This window comes from Formica exsecta, unplaced genomic scaffold (genome assembly GCF_003651465.1).
Source record: "Formica exsecta isolate Colony F162 unplaced genomic scaffold, ASM365146v1 scaffold51, whole genome shotgun sequence".
NCBI classification, from domain to species: Eukaryota; Metazoa; Arthropoda; class Insecta; order Hymenoptera; family Formicidae; genus Formica; species Formica exsecta.
In genome coordinates this window covers 160,503-180,515 of record NW_021852343.1, presented here as the reverse complement: position 1 = coordinate 180,515, position 20,013 = coordinate 160,503, and the positions used below count along the sequence as shown (strand labels likewise).

The 20,013-nt window shown below is 31.5% G+C and overlaps 2 protein-coding genes and 1 pseudogene across 2 annotated transcripts; all 3 read right to left on the bottom strand.

The window, feature by feature from the left end:
- Positions 1–107: 107 nt before the first annotated feature.
- Positions 108–1,019, bottom strand: LOC115241774 (sulfiredoxin-1). The gene is made up of 2 exons (XM_029817706.1): positions 625–1,019; positions 108–473 (listed from the first exon to the last, which is right to left on the bottom strand). Exons 1-2 carry the CDS (start codon positions 842–844, stop codon positions 325–327), a joined length of 369 nt encoding a protein of 122 aa, XP_029673566.1. The 5' UTR covers positions 845–1,019; the 3' UTR covers positions 108–324.
- A 1,171-nt stretch (positions 1,020–2,190) lies between these two features.
- On the bottom strand, positions 2,191–11,934 carry LOC115241758. The gene is made up of 13 exons (XM_029817683.1): positions 10,120–11,934; positions 7,819–8,472; positions 7,492–7,611; positions 7,101–7,229; positions 6,792–6,993; positions 6,580–6,677; positions 6,290–6,458; positions 5,538–6,198; positions 5,388–5,445; positions 4,888–5,246; positions 3,989–4,761; positions 3,436–3,771; positions 2,191–3,356 (listed from the first exon to the last, which is right to left on the bottom strand). Exons 1-13 carry the CDS (start codon positions 11,889–11,891, stop codon positions 3,201–3,203), a joined length of 5,487 nt encoding a protein of 1,828 aa, XP_029673543.1. The 5' UTR covers positions 11,892–11,934; the 3' UTR covers positions 2,191–3,200.
- Positions 11,935–13,739: 1,805 nt separating this feature from the next.
- LOC115241756 lies at positions 13,740–19,976 on the bottom strand (annotated as a pseudogene).
- Between the last annotated feature and the right edge of the window lie 37 nt (positions 19,977–20,013).

Here is a 20,013-nt window from a genome sequence, read left to right as displayed (position 1 = left end):
TATGTTACTTCCTTTTTTTAGAAAAAAAGTTGTCACTACCCACTTTTCCTTTTATCCACAAAAATAAGATAGAGTACTTATAAATGAATTACACATGTATAGTTTAATTTGAATAAAAGATTTATATTATTTGTAACTTCCAAAAATATATGTAGCACTACAAATATATTTTTAATAATATATAACAATTATCAGTAATTCTATCTGTACACATTAATATATTCTTATCAAAATAGTATGAGGTAATATATGATAGTAATAATTTAAAAAATATATATGTTAATATATAAGTATCATTATATAAGTATAGATAATGGACTTAAGTCACTTTAAATTTGGGGTAGAACTCCCCAAGTAACATCGTAGGTCTGTTAAAGTTGATTGAACTATTTTGGCTTTTATAGATGTTTTACCTAGTCGTTGATGGGCAGTATAACGATGACAACCACCAAAAGAATAATAATAGTCACCGCCTAAACATAACAGAAATTTTTTTTTTATAACTATCTAATTTCGTTTGCTTTTAGACTGGAAAGTTGGCATAACAATAACAATTCACAAATTTAACAGGTTGTAAAAAATTTTTTATATTGCAGCTATTTTTTATAAATTTGACAAGTCTACCTTCAGTTCCTTTTATCCATAGAACATCAATTGGCGGTACTGTATGCTCGGTATCGATATTTTTCAATGCACTCATTAAACTTTGAACTTTTTCCTCATTTACTTCAGCAAGAAAAGGTCTGATAATTACATTCATTGGAATATCGTGTATTTCTGCGTGCAAGCTCGAATGAATCGAGCTAGTTATTTGACACGCACCTTTACGTAACATTTTGCGCATAACAACTTGATTAATCCCGTAATTATCTCATAAATCTTATCCGTTAATTAGTCGAAATTTCATAAATTTGCATTATCGGTATTATGTATTCGAAAAAGCATCGTCATACTGACCAATGCTGACACATACCGAGTACCGAGCCCAGAATGGAGAGAGAGAGAGAGAGATGGAGAATGGAGATTCAAGCAAACAACACGCACCGCAGGGAGGGGATAACGCACACAAGCGAAAACCGAAAACTGCAAAGATCTGTCAGACATCAAACGTTAGACCTCCGGTACTCCGGTCTCGGGTGGCGAATTAACCGGGGATCTGTCAGATGTCAGAACCCAAATGGAAAACATACTTGGGATCTATCAAAGCCTAAGTGGAAAAGCTACTTATGGTCTGTCAGACCCCAGTGGAAAACTTTCTTGTCGCTAACTGAGCGATAGACCAACGTGCTTGTTATTGCCAGTTATTGCATTACAAGATTGCAGTTTCATTGAATGTTACAAATGCTTCGAATCATCATTGTTAATTAATTAGGACCATAGATTTCTATATAATCGAATTTCGAACACAATTTTAAATGACAGCTTCGAATTCCACCAATCAGGACAAAGAAGTTTTAGCAATTTTTGTTCTAATTAGTCAAATTCCAATCCTCGCAAAAATCTAAAAATATGAAAGAAAAGAAAGAATGGAGATAAATACAAGAAAACAAATATTGGAACAATTAAAACAAGCCAGTCTAGAGAAGGATAAGATGATAAAATGAAACGGAGAAACGATCAAAGTTAAACAAACGGAAAAACAAATCTTCTCCAAAGTCTTTCATATCAGATGGTTTAGATTATATCCTTCAAATTTTTTTTTGTAATTTTAAATATTTCATACATGTTTTATATCACACCTTTAAGAGTATATAATTTTATATATTTTCTGCTTCAGCAAGCCTGCACTTTAGTATATTAAAATTTATTAAGATGTATATATTCCATATATATATTTTATAAGACAAGCATAGGATTTTTATTGTATTGTTGTGTACATGTTTTCTTTAAAAAATGTGTAAAAATTTTTTTATTTGATTATGCCAAAATGCTAGTTTTATTAATTTTTTATGTTTATTATATATCCTTGAATAAACCGTTAGAATATTTCCTTATATATTAAACACATTTACAATATTACATCGTTAAAAAATAATTAACATTTAATTATATAGATTTTTTGAGAATTTTTGTGATTTTGAAAGTATAGGAGTCACCACAGTTGGAAGTGAAAAACAATTATTAGAAATTGGATTGAGCACAGAATTTGAAAAGGATTTGAATATAAGTATTGGTGTTAGATATATATACATATATATTTAATAGATAAATAAAAAAATAACATTGGATTATATAAATTTGCATTTAATCGTTAAGGTAAAAGAAATATATCTTTTTGTTTCACTATATGTGTGTTATTGTATAATGTTATATAATGTAGTGTCACTAAATTACAGAATCTACACATAATCAGCTATTACTGATACTATTAAATTATTTATCATTAGCATCTTATATAAAGAAAGTATTCAGCACTGTATAAAATTAAAAAAATTAATAACAATAAGATATTATATAGCTGTGTGAACACAACTAAGAAAATAGAGACTGTAATTGACAAATATATAATTACCAGAGTATTAACCATATGTTAAGCAGAGTTCTTTTTATTTAATTTTTTACATTGCTTCCATTTAAAAAATTTGCATCACAGAATCAATTTTTGTACCATGTAGACAGAATATTGATGATGTAAAGTTGAATTTGTAAATGCAAGATATTTTGCCTTCCATTTTGTGTTCAGCTTTTGTAAATTTTATGCAAGTCAGGAAGCACATATAACAGCAACTCGGTATGTATATGAAGCAGTTAAAAATTATATTATTTACAAGAGAATTATTTTGTGACATTATACAAATAAATATTTATCAAGTATATCAACTTTATAATAGATTGTACCCGAAAGGTAGGTAAAATGGTATTTTATACAAATATCAGAGTACATATTTTACACTTGTATTGGCATATAAGTTACAATATTTATAAAAGGTATAACATGTGTGCAAGAGAGTTAGCATGTATAAATGAATATATGTTAAATTTATACATAAATATGTGTATGGAAAAAATTAAAAATTTTCTAATTTATTAACTGCTAAATCATGAAAAAATTTTTATCACGCATATACACACAAATTTGCCTATTTTACAATAGTACAATTACAAATGTATCTACATACATACCTAAATATATTTCACGATAGTCGAAGTAGAAGAACTTGCGTGCAATAAATAACAATTTTATTTTATAAATTACGCAGCTAATCTTCATCTGTACCTTTCTGATACACTGCCCCAAATTTGCTCATATACTTACGTACAAAGTCTTTTGCTTTATGTATAACATTTTCATTACATTGTAATTCATCCACGCTTTTACAATGCTTTAATTCTTTTGCAAGTACAAAATGTGTTAACTGTAATAGAATGTACAATGATGAATAATCTCATATCGTAAATTAAATTTATTATGATAGTAAAAATTCAACAACATACCTTTCTAGCTAGATGTTTAAAATCTTCAGTATTAGTAATTCTACCTTGTTTACATTCAGTTTTCCTATATGGATTTAAGAAGTGAACCATCACATTAGCCATACTTGTTCTGAATGCCTCCTTGATTCTTCTTTCAGACTTCATAGGGTACATTTCAGCTGATGTTGATTGCAACTTGCTTAATCCATGACGCGAATGAGATTTCGATTTATTACTTCGTCTATGTTTCTTTAGCTTCTCAACATCTTTTAGTTTTGCCCTTTCTTTCTGCCGTCGTAATTTCTCTTTTATTTCTTTATATGCTTTATGATCAACACGATCCTCTTCTCTACGTGGCTATAATAAATGTAGATTGATTAAAATTGCAAACTATTGAAAGCTTTAGGCTTATATTAGAATTGACAAGTTTAATATATTATGCCATATAAAGTGGAACAAATTCTTTCATTTAAATTTTAACTTTTTTTATAATTTAAAAAGTAGTTTAATTTTGATTTAAAAAAAAAAAAAAATATCAACATTAAATAAATATAAAAAATTTAATGATACTTACACTAATAATTCTTTCTTGGACCAAACCATCTCTTCTCTTTTTACATTCCGGCAACGGCAGTGAACTTCCGATCAATTGACCACCTAATTTTTTAGATACATTTGGCCTAGGTAAAAGGCTTTCTGTTAGAGAGTTACTTGTCTCCATGTCATCATTTCTTTGATCTTCATTATGATCATCATCGATATCTTCGTCATCCTCATTGGATGAACTAGATTCTTCGCTAGATTCCGAAGTAGACGATGAGTCTGGTTGTACTCCGATATGATCGGGTGGTGGAGGTAGCCACTGCGATATTCTTTCCTTTACATGATAATAGTACGTTCTACCTCTGCTATCTGTCGCACTCTTCCATTTTGGTGGTAAATCTATCGGTGAAATTTCAGGTTGTGCCGGTCGATTCGTGCTGACGCTTTCCGCGGATGTATGATTAGAAAATTGTTCATCTGCAGGTTTTTCATGATTATAAAGAGGCGTTTGAATTGATATAGGAGGAGTTCCGCCATGAACAGACACTAAACTATTTGGAAGAGATAGTTGCCCTTCGGAATACGGTTGCGGATGCGATATCAAAGAATAGGAAGATGTTGTTTGACTGAACACAGGAGTTTGACTTAACGAGTAAGCTACTGGAGGAATGCCAGTCGTAATTCCGGACGATATATCGGTTGTCATTGCTGATGATAGTACATGAGGACTCTGGCCTATTATACCAGTAGACTGAGCATTTCCTACATATACAGGAGTACACTGTTGCGTTGCTTCTCCCCCATCTATAAAAAGAATTTCACATTTTCTCTATTAAATGTTTTAAAAAATATATAAATGCTTGTATTTTTTATTACAAAAATTGTTAAAAAGATGAATGTTTCTGTACGGAATATAATAATGAATATGACCTTGAGTAGGATAATGCTGCCATTGGCCTAATGTCGGATTATAAAAAACAGGATAACCAGTTTGAGGATCAACCATGGCAGTAGTGTGGGGATCTATACCCAATGCTAAACATCTGTTCTCATGCTCTTGCCATGATTCTTGCTGTTGACGACGTTGTCTTTCCTCCTCTTCTTTCGCGACTTTCAATGCAAATAATTGTCTACGCTCGTACTTTGTCATTCGTGGTATAGGAACTAGACTACGTTCTTCTATTCTTTTATCTTTTGTTCTATTATGTTCAGCTTCTGGAGATTCTCGTCCTCGTCTTCTGTCACCACGTTTGTCAATTTCACTTCGATTGTATCTATCAGATCTATGCCTAAGAGTTTATGAAATCAATTAATAATATTTTTTAAACTTAATTTATTAACTATTATACATATACACTATTATATATATTGAGCATCATAAAGAAATGTGCATAAGTGCAACAATATAAATTAAATATACAAACACGTACCTATCGTACGATGTGCTTCTCTTTTCTTCTTTCTCCAATTCCTCTCTATATCCTCGATCTGCAACAAAAATCAAAGTAATGTTAAATATACATTAATAAATCTTACTATTTTTTGGTTTTTAATTCTGTTAATATATTATAGAAAATAACCTGCTTCTCTTTCATGCTCCTTCATTTGTTCAATCCTTTCTTTTTTCGGTATTCTGAAAACTTCTTTTAGATTCGACCATTCAGCAAGAAGACTACAAGCCAAATCAGGTATAAGATTCTGATCTGTAGTTTCTGATTTAACTTCGTTAACTGCTAAACAATTTTCGATATTATTATTACGTTTATCTGGAATGTCATTAAGACGTTCATCAGGATTTTTCTTTTCATTGCTATCGAAATTACTATTCAATTCCTCACACGTCGTCTTTGATTTAACCTGATCGTCTTCTGGCGAATCAGCATTTGGAGAAAGATATAATTTTTTCGCCCATCTTTCAACTACACCATATATTTTACCATCCATTAACATTGTCTTGTTTGGTATTGGCAGTGTATTTAGAGTTTTTAGCACTTCTAAACGAAATTGTTGAGCTTCTTCTGATTCATTAGCAGCAATATCCATAACATAACTCCAAATCAAACGTAATCCATGATAATCCAAAAATAATCTTCGGCAGGGTTGTTCGCCGCTTTGTATAAGACGTAACAAGCGTGTCCTGTGTTTTAATTCTCTGCTACGAACCATTAATCTGCTTAATGTCAATGTATGCGCACGATTTTTCAAACCACCTGAGCACAACTTGTCCATTTCTTCCTCCAACTAAAATAAAACAAAAAAAGGACAAAATGAAGAAATTACACTGCTTAGCTATGTATAATACACACATAATATTATTAATTGCAATACTTACATCCTCATCTTCCATATAATCAACAGGTTTCTTTTCTTCTTTCTTCTTCTTTGTATCTCTCTCGCGTTTCTCTTCAATTTTTTCAATCTTGTCCTTTTCTTCTTCAGGTGTATCGCCTATCCAGCCTCGACAATTTGGTGCTTCACAATAACACTTTTGAGCTTCCTTGCTAATATTTAAATATATAATAAAAAAAAGTAAGTAAAAAGAAATATAAACTTATATAATCCATATATGTAGAAAATTAGTTTATAATTATTAATATAAAATTATATCATAAAAAAACATACCCATAACGCTGAAAATGATAATCGAATGTAATTTCTTCACCGGCAGCTATAAATTTTTTATTAAAAAAGCCTATCCGTAATTCACCATTTACTGTCCACTAAAAAATTTATTCAATGTATAATATTTTAAGATATCATTAACTTAGATATCTACAAAAAATTATTTTTATTAGCTTGATTGATTAGCTTGAAAAGATAAAACACAAATTTACTTTTTGCGTTTCTGCATTTGGATCACAACTGTGATTGATAAACCGGGATACATTTCCTTTCATAGTAGCATCTATAATCTGATCGGATTTCAATGCCATAAAATAATAATGTCTATTTTTGTCTTTAGAATAATCCTTTGCGCGACGTTTAAAATCTTTTGGATCTACAACCTCACCAACATACTCCATTATAAATTCGCCCCTGTAATTGTAAACACAATATAAAGATTTCTTTTATTCCAACATTCTCATTCTGTTCCATTCGAGAATATACATTCATATATTTTATTGATTCAAAATTTTACTTACGCCATTATATCAACAATAGCACGTAAACCAAAACCCTTCTTCTCCGTTCGAAATACTTCACATTTGGCATATTCACAATTTTGAAATCTTTTATTTGTACATCTATCACCTACTACACATCTAGTTCCACTGTGATATAAATTCGAAAAAACATTACTATTTACATCTATATAATTTACTTCTATTACTTTTAATATATATAATTGATTTATATATAATATATTCGATTATATATATTACATTCCTCTAAAGAGAAATATTATTTTATTTATTACTATTTTATTATTTTAACATCTTTATCTTTTTTTTTCTTGTCTTATTCTATGTATAAACAGAAATTATAAAACTGAATTCTCTCTCTCTCTTATTACTTTAAAAGTAAAATACTTACCATTCTATCATGAGAAGTCTATTAAGGCAATCCTCTCCACAACCAAGTTCTCCTCTCTCAATTTCTTCTTCAGTTAAAAAACAATCACAAACCATTCTTTTAGTTTCCTTGTTTGTATATCTAGTAACAAATATTATAAATATTTAATATTTTTACAATATATTTCACTTATATATATACAATATATACATTTTACTTATAAATATTTAATATTTTATACACAAATGTATATTATGTGAATATTATTAGAAACAATATTTTCATATGTTTAGCGAAGAACACAATATTAATGTTTTATATAGAGTTCTTAACTCTATTTCTATATACCTTTCAGTAAGATACAAATTTTCACGTAGGTGTTCAAATTGGCTTAGTCTTTCTTCCATTTCTCTATCCTCTGTTTCAACAACCATAGGCAACAAAATTTTAGCTCCTATAGTTTTTGGAATTTGTGGTATTGTTACAATGGTAGAAACACTATTGGATGTCATTGATGCATCTTTAACTTGCTCTGTTTCTGTACAAGGTTTTACATTTTTGCTAATGATATTGTGTTTTGATTCAGATGACGTACTCGATTCCCCTGTGTTTATTGGTGCACAACGTCCTGATTCAGATGGAAGTGCAACAGATGATCCAAATATTGATGTAGGAGCAATGATGGATCCAAAGCCTGCACATGATCCACCCATTTCAAGTTCACTTGATCTTCGCCAACGAGATTTTACTTTAACCGGCTTTGAAGAATCAGAATCATATCCTGTGGTATTATAACTAGCACTTAAAGGTGCTGAAATATCAAGCGACATTGATATCTTGCTAGAATTATTTTCCTTATCACATTGCGTCTCAGAGTTATCTATTTTTACTTCCTGAGTAGTAGAAGGATTTATATTATTAACTATTTTATCTTTTTCTTGCTGAAGAGTTACTTTTGAGATATCTATGTTAGGTTTCGTAACTAAACCACGTCCACGAGATCTAAAAGAATTAATTGATTTTTTCACACATGAAAACTTTCTTAACATAATTAGAAAATTATTTTAGAGAGATATTCATCTCCAAACAAATCATAATTTTAACTTTTTTTTTAAATAATATTTATATTCACTTATATATATATATATATATATATAGCAAGAAAAGCTGATTTTAATACAATAACTAATACGCTAAATAAAATATGCTTTGTTTAAATAAAAGTAATGCTTTAAATACTACAATTATATAAACACAATTGTAAATAAAAAACATTAAAGGAATAGATAGATATATTAGTCTCAAGGTCAGTATTCTTAAATACAGTTTGCCCTGCATTTAAAAAGCTAAATATGCACACAACTAAGATGTTTTTAATATTTGTTCTCTCTTTAAAATTTATTGCTTTCTCTCTGCACCATCTGTGAAGATTAAAAAATTTTATTCATAAGAAATAATATGTGACGTACATGCACATTATAAGAATTCCTGAGAATTATCCGATTGTTGGAGTTAATCATATTGTATTATAATGCAAATATCCTGTCATTAATGGTCATTTTTCCAAAGATAACAAACATTGTATCTCTCTGCGATTATTTGTCCGCTTCGAGTAAACAATAATAATTGCATTTTACACTCACCATATACTTCTAAAATCACGTCCGGCAATTGCAACACGAAATTCATTTCTCAGGCTACTCAATATCTCAGTATCCAAATAAATGCCGTCTCGTAGTTTTCCAATTTACCGACATAATAACTGAAGTACGGGATAGTAATGAACCCGCTAAAAAAAAGGGATCGCTGGGATGGCTACGTGTGAGTGGATCCAGCGAGTCTGCGAATTGTTATCAAGTTTGACGTCCCGATCGGAACACGCTGTACATTGGATAGCTCTTTCTCCTTGATACGGATCTCCCTCGCGTAGCCTGTGAATTGAATCGCTCGGCGTTCGTCACCGTTTGGCACTAAACAAAACTCGTGATAATCTCGTGGCTGATGCGTGCTCTCCTCTGGCTCTGGTGATCTTTATTCGGCGACTGTGTCAAGCGCAACGACAGGAATGACTATTGCGTTAAAAAGCCCAAAGAACCCCGTGAATAAAAACGTATATCATCGCGATGTACAACATTCTCGTGTACACTATCGCCACTGAGTGTATCGCTCGCTTCGGTCTCCTATCTCCTATCTCCTGTATAACTCGCTGTTGCGAATGAAACCAGCGCTATCGACGATGTGTAGTGGAAGTAGCGCAAATCATAGGGTAAGAAAATAACAAGAAGGAATATATAGATGTTATTTTAGAGAAAAGAGTCCACCAATTGAAGAACGAAACAAGGAGTCTGATTGGCTATGCGCCATGTTGTTACTATCTTTAATATATATATATATTGATTTTTTCACACATGAAAACTTTCTTAACATAATTAGAAAATTATTTTAGAGAGATATTCATCTCCAAACAAATCATAATTTTAACTTTTTTTTTAAATAATATTTATATTCACTAATATATAAAAAATATAATTATATAAGAAATATATAGATTAATTATTACATTATTAAGATATTTATTACATTAAAAATAATAAAAAAATTATCTACTATAATTTTAATATTTTAAGATCAAATTATTTGATATCATACCTTTGTTTCATCAATCCAATAGATCGAATTCTACTACTTCTTCTTACGCCTGAACTGTTTGAACCACTTTCAGAACCTGTTGTATCAGTGCTTCCACTACGACCTCTGAATTCAATTTTTTTGTCAATATCACTTGTGTTGCCAGTTGTATTCTTTACATCAAGCTCACGTCCTTTGCAATTGGTAAGCGACAATAATGTATCGTTACTGTTTTCACTACTGCTACATAACTTAATATCTTCGCAATCAACTTTGCTGTTGTCTCCTTCACTATCTTGATATTCATCTATAGTTGTTAAATGTTCAGAATTCTTTTGCTGACTCATATTCTTCTTGTCTTGCGTGCTTTTTGACTTTAATAAAACTCTATCTGTATATTGAGGTTTATCATCACAAGAATTGGGTTTTAATATATTTTGTTCTTGATTTTTAATAATGTTATTAGGTTCCATTGTTTTCGAAAATATGTCTGTTATATGAGAAGTAACAGAATTATTAGAACGATGCAATTGCTCCATTTTATCTAATATTGATGAACTGCTTTCATCATCGATATTTATAGGGGACAATTTTTCCATATTTAATGAAGTTTGTACTGGAGAGTCAATACTTTCCACACTAGAGAGATCATTCACCAATTTCTGTATTTCCTTTGAGCATTCATTTATCTGCATATTAGCCAATTCATTATCTATTTTGCTAAATGTATCTTCTTTTGACAAATCTGCATGCATACTTTTTGCTTTCAAGTCTTTGCTTTCCTGTTTGCAATCAACTTCCTCGTTTGAAATGCCAGAATTCTCTTTGATAGAACACATACGAACTTTATCAGATATTGACTCTGAAATTTCCTTTCTTATTTTATCATAAATAGTTTTATCATTCTTTTGTTTTTTACCATGATCTTCTAATACAATTTTCTTTTTATTGATATAAGATCTATCCATATTGGAATCTACAATATTACAATTTTCACCACTCAAAGTTACTGATTCATCTATATGCACAGCTGATATGGAATTTTCCAATTCGTTATTATGTACACTATTAAAATTTTCTTGAATAATATATTCATTGTTCGAAATATTTTCTGTATTAGATGTTATCACCATGGATTCATCTTCATTTTGTATCACAGTAAATTCCACAAAATTCTTGTCCTCTAAATTAGGTTCGTTAACAAGTAATACTTGTTCAACCACAACATTATCCTGTGCCAAAGCGTAACTATTGTCCGCAACATTTTCTTCCATTTCCATTTCTTCACAGATTATTGTTTCCTCTATGACCCCTTCTGACCACATTTCTACTTCGGTTGGTATCGACGCGGATGTAGGCAAAGACTCATTGCTTGGATTTGGATTACCGACAACGACCTGCCGTACATCTTCTGGACTAAGTTTGTCTGATTCATTAATTATATTATCTATATAATCTTGACTATCACTTTCACCCGCGTCCCGTTTGTATTGAGAAGCATTGTATACAATATCCTCCTTATCTACAATTAGATTGTTACTAGAGGTACTTTTATGTTTACTATGCTTCTTCTGAGAATTTTGATTCTTCTTTGATAAAACTCTACTATGATTTTCGTTGGTAGACTTGGAATTTTCAAAACTGTTTGAGCAAGATGTTTCCAAAATGTTTCCATTAATTTTCTTTTCTTCCAACTGTTTCTTAGCTATTTGTCTGCTAGATTTACGCACAGGTACATATTTATGGGATGATTTTTCAGATGCTTTCACTTCGGTTTTACGTCTACGTGCCATTTTGATTCCATATATATATATATTTATGCAGTCTCAGTCTGAAATAATTAAGATTAGCACAAAATTTATTGTAAATCCGATCTTTATTCAAATCAAATATATCATCAATATATATAGGTTATCATGTATGTATTTATCTCCCTGTAATAGTATTTTTCCTTTATATTATTATTATATATCCTTTACATTATTGTTTATATTTATAGACAAAACAATTTTGCAATATCGAAAATTCGAAACAAGGAGTCTGATTGGCTATGCGCCATGTTGTTACTATCTTTAATATATATATATATATATATATATATATATATCTGCATTTTACTAATGTTATTCTATCAATAGTAGATTTATTTTTATTAATTTGTTATTGTTTTATACGGTAGAAAGAAAGAGAGAGATTAGATTAGGAACGACGGTATGTACAAATAGAGTCCTAGATTATCAGAGAGGCGCCAACTTGTTCCACTTCCTGATTGGTCGATTAAAATAGCCGCCATGTAGAATACAAACGTCACACATACAGCTTGACAGCTGTCAATCAAATGTGGTTGTGTTAATATTAAAAGTTTAAATAAGTGCATATTATAATTTCTTGTTACCACGGTAAGTAGAAATGTCTTATATATGTTATATATGAAGAAATTAAGCTGCACATATTTAAAACATATATGTATAATGTATATATATATATATATATAAAAGCACTACTGACGTTTGTGTCTTAAGATGGCGGCGGTGGGCATGGTGGGGGTAGAGTTGGCGCCTCTGATAATCTAGCACTCTATGTACAGATAGGTGGAAAGTAACAGGCAGCCGGTTGGCAGCCTTTTTCATACGATATGTATATTTCGAGAATCGCAATATGGTCTCGAACCGCGGCCAGTCGGAAAACGCGCCGCGACAGCGGTTCGAATCGCTCCGTGTTTCTCGCAATCGTTATCGTCCAAGAGTGAGTGAATCTCGTGTGTAAAAAATTATCTCTCGCAAAGTGTCAGACGTTCGTCATAACGGATTAAATGCGTACGTTGGGATATTGTCAATAGGATGATGCTAATTCCCGCCATTTATCGTCTTGCTAAAGTACAATGAAAATGCAGTTGATGCACGATCACTATCGATATGTATGTATAAATCATTTTATAATTAATTCTCTGTTGATATTATTTGCATCTGCGTTATTATTATTAAACATATTTTTGAATCGCCGTTCGAATTTTCACAATTTTACATATGTATTTATATGTGTGTTTCAAAATGCAATGTGAATCTTTTACATCTCTTTCATATATCTAAATTCTAAATTAATTAGGATAAAAGGAAAAACGCATAAGAGATAAAATCTTTAAAATCATATCGCGCGCGTGCGCACACGCACACAAAATATTTGTTATATAAAAAAAAAATACAAAATTGGAAATATACATATGTTATAGAAAAAATATATATTTTTCTGTTTCTTAAAAATATTTGTATCTTATAGTTTTTCTCTATTTTACAAATTGTAATTTTCTATAAATCATTAACATTTAAAATTGCTCTTAGTCGTAAATTTTACATATTTCTTGTAACATACAAAATATTTCAATATGCAGAAAATTTCAGGTTTCAAATTATTAAAAAATATACCTTGTCAATCTCAACATAGTAGTCATAATTCACGATTTTCAATTTTATATACAATTAGAACAGATAGAACCAATAAGTATTTCATTTTTATGTATAATTACTTCATAATTAAAATAATATACAATAAAAAGTCAACTTTTTATGAAGAAATTATAAAGATAAAAAAATTGTATTGGCTATAATTAAATGTAATTTCGTTGTTACATTTTTAATGCAACAGACATTCAAAAATTTCATTTATTTGACATCTTATTAGACTTTTAAATTGTTTAGAAATGTATGGTTCTCTTATTTCAAGCTACATTTGTAACAAAAGTGTAAGCACTCTATTCATTATAGTCACATTGTACACATACTGTAGTGTTGTATTTAAGATAAAAATGATTTATGTATTAATATTTGAAAATATGGTTCCTATTTTAAAATTGATCTCCCATAAAAAAAATCCCATCAAATGTAATAATATATATCTCTAAAAATAAGTAACTAATAAAATTATATATATAAAATACTTTATATGTCAGGGATTTTGTTGCTTATCAGATTTAGTTTTTATAAGTGACACATTAGGTACAGTTAAATTATCACTTGGATCTTGAATGCTTTCTGATGTATTTGTAGTAGTAGATCTCTCGCTATTGGAATTTGAATTCTGAAATTTAGGCGTAGAAGTTCTTCCTTTTAAAAGCACAGCTTGCTCAGTGCTTTTACTAGCTTCTTTAATCGATATCGATGACACATCACTGATATCGGGGAGACCACTTGGATCATGCTGTTTCTTAGTAGGAGAAATCATTCTTCTAGCTGTATTTATTGGTGTAACATCCGAATTTGAAGATGAACTAAGAGCACTTGCTTCTCGGGTTTTCTTTAGTGTCGTAACAGCCCAGCCCAAACCTAGTTTTTTCAAAGCAGTTTCCATCTCTTCTGGAGATGAAGCATGTTTCAAAATATCTGATGACGGAGAACTCATTATTTCGGAAATGCCAGACAATCCGGAAAAACTGTATAAGCTAGTGGACGTTGTTTTATGTTTACTATCTTTATGTGGATTATTAAAATCGGTACTTATAGAAGAACCGAGTTTATCTTTTACTTGAGATGTAGGTTCTTCAGTGGTTGTGTTACATTGTAATGGTTTATTACATTTTTCGAGCATACGCTCTCGATTTGCTTCAGTTTTTATTGCTGTACCATCAGCTGTACTTTTTATCTTTTCAGGAGACTTACAGATAGTTGTAGTTTTTTGTGATCTCTGTGCAGGGAGCAGTGTTTCATCAGAACGTTTCACGAGAGAGAGAGAGAGAGAGAGAGAGTAACCATAAAAAGTTCAGTTTTTGAAGGTACCAAATATATTCTTTTCTTCTTCATATATATATAAACCAAATATATTAATAATTTAAGTATTGCTCTATCATGTTTGGATTAAAATTAAAAAAAATGATTCATGAAGTAATTAATTTAAAACAAAAATATAATTAGAACATTTGCATTAAACAGAATTATTAGATTTATTTTACCTGTATGGTCCATTTAACAATGTAATAGGTGGTTTGGGTCTTGTACTTATTGATGTCACAATTCCGTGATTACGCGGTATTTTGGGAATACCAGCTAATATGGGAATGAAATCATTTTCTTTTGTTACCTAAAAAAATATCCACAGTATAAAGTAATATTTATATATCAAAATCGTTTACTTGTGAATAATATTAATTAATATTCTAATATGTTTTCAGATTATTTCTTTTAACATCCAATATGTATTAAATATATGTGAACACATGTAATTATGATAAGCTACTATAAATAATCTTCATATATTTAAATGTCTTTTTTTTTATATTTGTGTTCTCAAGTAAATAAATTTCTACATTTATATTTTTAAATATGTAGCATATACACAAATAAAAAAGTGTCTCATTTACCTCTTGAGTAGAAGTAACTTCTTTTATAATACTATTGTTTTTTTCATGTTCTAATGACATGTTATTTTTAAGACTAATATTCTTAGAAGACGGCATTTTATGTTGCATAAAGATTTCATCAACCTTTTTTGAGGCGATGCTTGTCTTGTCCATATTCTTACTTTGTTCCAAAATTTCTTTCGACAATTTCTCAATTACCTCTTCTTCGTGAAGAGAAAATGTACATGGAGGCCAAGAGTTACGATCTGACGTTTTTGTTGTCGACGTTGCTTGAGGTCTTTGCTGCATTTTAAATCGATTAAGTTGTATATTAACTCTCTCATTGCTTATAATCTTTGGCTTAGCTTTGCTTTCTACTATTTCGGATTTCTGTATACATGCTTTAACTGTATCTATTGATTTACTTCTGGGAGTAGAAGTGACTGCTTGGATTCCCATTTCACATGAAGGTTCATCTCTTGGAATTGCTTCGCTGCCTATAATTCTTTGTGATTCAAGGAGAGTTTTTGCAAGTTGGGCATGAATTGCTTCTATACTCTCAATCAGTCTCTGCACTGCTTGCGCATCTTCGCGTGCCAGTCTTGATGTTGGTAGTTGCATTAAGCTAGTTTCATCGCTTGGACTGATTAGTGAAAGATCCATACCTGCGATATATATATGTAATATTATTTCAAATTACAATATTCCAAAATAAATATGCCAAAACAATATTCTATTAATACATTCAATGTAATACATGATTCAATATGTTATTCAATTAGATAGTAGCAGTTAATTATTTAAAGTAATTCATTGTATTCATTGTACCCGCAACAATATAAAAATGTTATATTGCAGATAATTAAAACTGGATTGTATGTTTAATGAAACTAATTTGTTTAATACTTTACCTTTCTGTTCATTTCGTACTTTTTCAATGAGATCAGTTAAAGATGCTATTCTTTCTGTGCACAAGTTTTGTAAGTCTTCATATTTTTGTAATATTTCAGGACAATTCTTCAGCGCATAATCGTGAATATCGTCGAGTTTCGTATGTAACAGTTTACATTCGGGATTTTTGCATATACAGACTTTGGGTGATATTGACGGTTGTTGTATAGGAGTAACTAAGTGTTCCGATGCTACCGATTTCCGCTGACAAGCATCCGATGGATCTGTTAATGTAGATTGATCGTTTTGTATCGATGAAATTATAGTACTATCATTGGTTTGTGAATCATTCGTATTGTATCTAAGCATTCTGCTGATTCTATCGCGATGTGGAATGTTCGACGGCATCATCATTGTACGCGGCGAAGGAGTTTCCGGTGTAGAGACTGGACTGACTTCTTGTCGTAATCTTCTCAATTCTTCGGGTCTTGGAGTATCTAACATCTCCAAGATCGGTGTAACATTAGTCAAAGCATCAAACATCGATTTAGGCTTTAACGGTGGTGGACTTGCGAACGATGTCGATGTATCGGAAGTATCCTTTATTCGAATCCATCTTTTCATTTGCGTGCGAATTCGATATGGTTTACCCGAAGTTTGTTCTTGATCGTTCACCCCTGAAAACGTTTGCGAGCTTTCCGCACTGGCGTCTATCGATACTTTCGTTTCCTGCGACGGGTCTGTGTCATCGGTGAATGCAGACTTACTCACATGTATGTCGACTCTTCTACTGGCTGTATCCACCTGTGTATCTGAACATTTCGTCTTCTTTTGAGGACTAGTCAGACGAGTGCCTAACTGAGATCTCGAGAACCTCTTCATAGGTGATGTCGCTTTAGAACTAACGGACGTTGAGCGAATCTTCTGATAAACTCGAGGCGATAGTCGCTTCGATATTAGTACGCTGCTTTTTCTTCTTTTAGGTGTTACAACCACTTCTTTCTTGTCGATTTCAATGACCATCCCACTAATTTCAGAACTTGTTGAATCATTACTACTATCATCTGTCTCTGGCGTAATGATAGTAATTTTTGGTTCAATCGGATGAGGTATACGTGCAGGTGCGTCTCTGCTGGAAAGCGGTATATATGTGTCTTTTTGAGGCAATTCCACTTGTACACTTTTATTCTCTGCTGGACCAGTTTTGTCTAGCTCTGCCTGTACAGCAATCTCAATCTTTTTTGTAGGCGATTTATTCGGCTTTCTCACCTTATGATATTTCCTTACACATTTATCGCTATTAGACATATTTATAACTTTAATTTCAGGTGACAAAGGCTTGGCAGCTTTCGATGTTTTTGCCTGCGTTTTATCTTCAAAAACCGGCTTTATACTGATATTAAATATATCATCTGGCAAACTTGCACCAAATTCCTGTAATAATAATCTTTTTTGTCTTTCGACCTTTTTCAGCATATCCAATATTTGTTCTTCCCGCGACATTTCGCTATCTTTATCCGGTTGTGTATGACAAACATCTGTTTCCTCATCAACGAGATGAGGTTCTTGCCATGTGGAATGCGGTACAGCATTATCTTTCTTTTGCATTGGTAAAGTGATTATTCTTTCCGTGAGATGAGGATATTGAACTGATGCACTATCTGTACCAAAAATTTGTTTACCTGCGCGATTCAATTTCTTTTGATGTTCCTCTTGACATTTATTTCTCTGATGTAATCGTGTTTGCGTACTTTCTTCAGCAGACTGAATTTGACTAGCTTTTAATCTGCGCTCTTCTTGTGCAAGATGATCTAGATTCTGCATGAATGCCTGGAAATCTTTCTGTACTTTTTCTCGCAAAATCGCATCTTCACCGCGACGTTGGGCACTTAATTTACGGCTTTCGGATATGTATGTTTTTACATTCTCTGCATCTTTTATCGCTTGTGCTGCTTCTATTGCATTTGGCTCATTTCCAATATCGATTCTTTCAACTATACCAGGAGGTCTCCTGTAGACATTTCTTTGATGCATATTGTGATCATATAATTGCACTTTACTCTCTGTTGAAGAAGATGTCTTTGGAGTTTTGTTACATGTGATTTGTTCTGTGACTTCAGAAAAATATGACGAATCATCGCTAGTTGAGTTGGAACTACTGCTGCTGATACTGCTTGTATTATCTGACATATTCTGTGTATAATCTTCTGGATTGTATCTTGCTACTTTTTCAGCCTCAGTTTGTGTAGTGCTTATAATTGGCACTGTTCTTCGTGGTAGTTGATCATCACTTATATCATCAGCAATATATTCAATGTAATCAACTTTGTCTTCTTTTTTTTTTGATGGTGATTTATGAGATTGTATGACACATTGCCTTTGTAATCCCGAAGGACCTGGTTTCAGTGATGATGTTATCTGTTCTTTTGAATTAGATTTCTTCGCTCTTCTGGGTGACTTTCTTGGGAGCACCTTTTTATTTTTTCTCTTTGGAGTTAACGTTTTGTGAACAATTTCTTCATTTGTATCTTCTTGGGAAGAATTTGTGTCTGTCCTTTTATGTTCTTCAGGTGATGTCGACTTTGGAAGTTTAGCTATCATTGCAGCCCTTGCATTTTCTACTTCTCGCACTTTACGTAATCTTTCTTGATAAGCTGCTTCTACGCTATCTTTCTGTTTCGCTTCTTTCATACGTTCTATAGCATCCTTTCCTCTTTTTAAGGTCATAGCTCTATCTTTCCTTTCTTCTTCTTCTATTATTATGTTCACATCTGGTTGCAAAGCAGCAAGGGCATGAGCCTGACCAATATCTTCCAGATCTTCCTCATATTTCTGTTGTAAATCCATAATCTTTCTATCATGCATCTGTTCGAGTTCTGATCTCCTATCTTTTTCCAACCCCTTCTTTATCTTTTTAGTACGTTCCATAATTCGGTTTGACATTTCCTTTGACTGTTGCCGGACCTGTAATAATAATTCAACGTGTCATTTTACAATTTTACATCATTTGACTAATATTTATACTGTCAAGCGCGCGATATAACTGACTACAACTATTGCATAGAAAATCCGATTCAATTTTATAGATTTCAAGAAATTTGTAGCAAATTACAGATTCATACCTTATTTACATTTTCGAACTGGAGTAAATTAATAAATTTCGATCAAACGTGTAGTATACCTGCTCCAGGCGTAACCTCCGCCGACGATCACGTTCATTCTTCTTGATTTGATCTAGGTCCGACAGTACCATTCTTCCACGACATATATTTACAGGATTCCCGCTCACAGTAACGTGTATTGACATGTTTCATAGAAGGAGCGTTAAACATATACGAGCTTTTATTAATCTTTAGCTTTGTATATAGCAGTATATAGTTCAACTCAAATTTAAAATGACAGGAACGGCAGGAACGGCCATTCTGGTTGTTGACTTAGTGCCGGCAATTCAAAAACAACAAATATTCCTAGGCAATTCAAAGTGTAATTTTTTATTTTGACACTACCAGCGGCATAACTATTTCGCACAAAAATAGCTATATTAATAGAGAAATCGACGAAAATCCCTATGAGACAAACGTAACCATAAAATACTTGCGATGCAAGAGATATTGGTCGCGTTCAGCAGAGAAAACCGCTTAGTAGCAATCGAATGTGATTGGTTCTTACTTTTAGAACCAACGAATCAACGTCAA

Coding starts and splice junctions, on each gene's coding strand:
- LOC115241774 (XM_029817706.1), bottom strand. CDS start 844: ATGCGCAAAATGTTACGTAAAGGTGCGTGTCAAATAACTAGCTCGATT. Junction 474..624: donor ATGGATAAAAGGAACTGAAG/GTAGACTTGTCA, acceptor TGTTATGTTTAG/GCGGTGACTATTATTATTCT.
- LOC115241758 (XM_029817683.1), bottom strand. CDS start 11,891: ATGGCACGTAGACGTAAAACCGAAGTGAAAGCATCTGAAAAATCATCC. Junction 7,230..7,491: donor AGACTTCTCATGATAGAATG/GTAAGTATTTTA, acceptor TTTATATCACAG/TGGAACTAGATGTGTAGTAG. Junction 6,994..7,100: donor GCTATTGTTGATATAATGGC/GTAAGTAAAATT, acceptor TTACAATTACAG/GGGCGAATTTATAATGGAGT.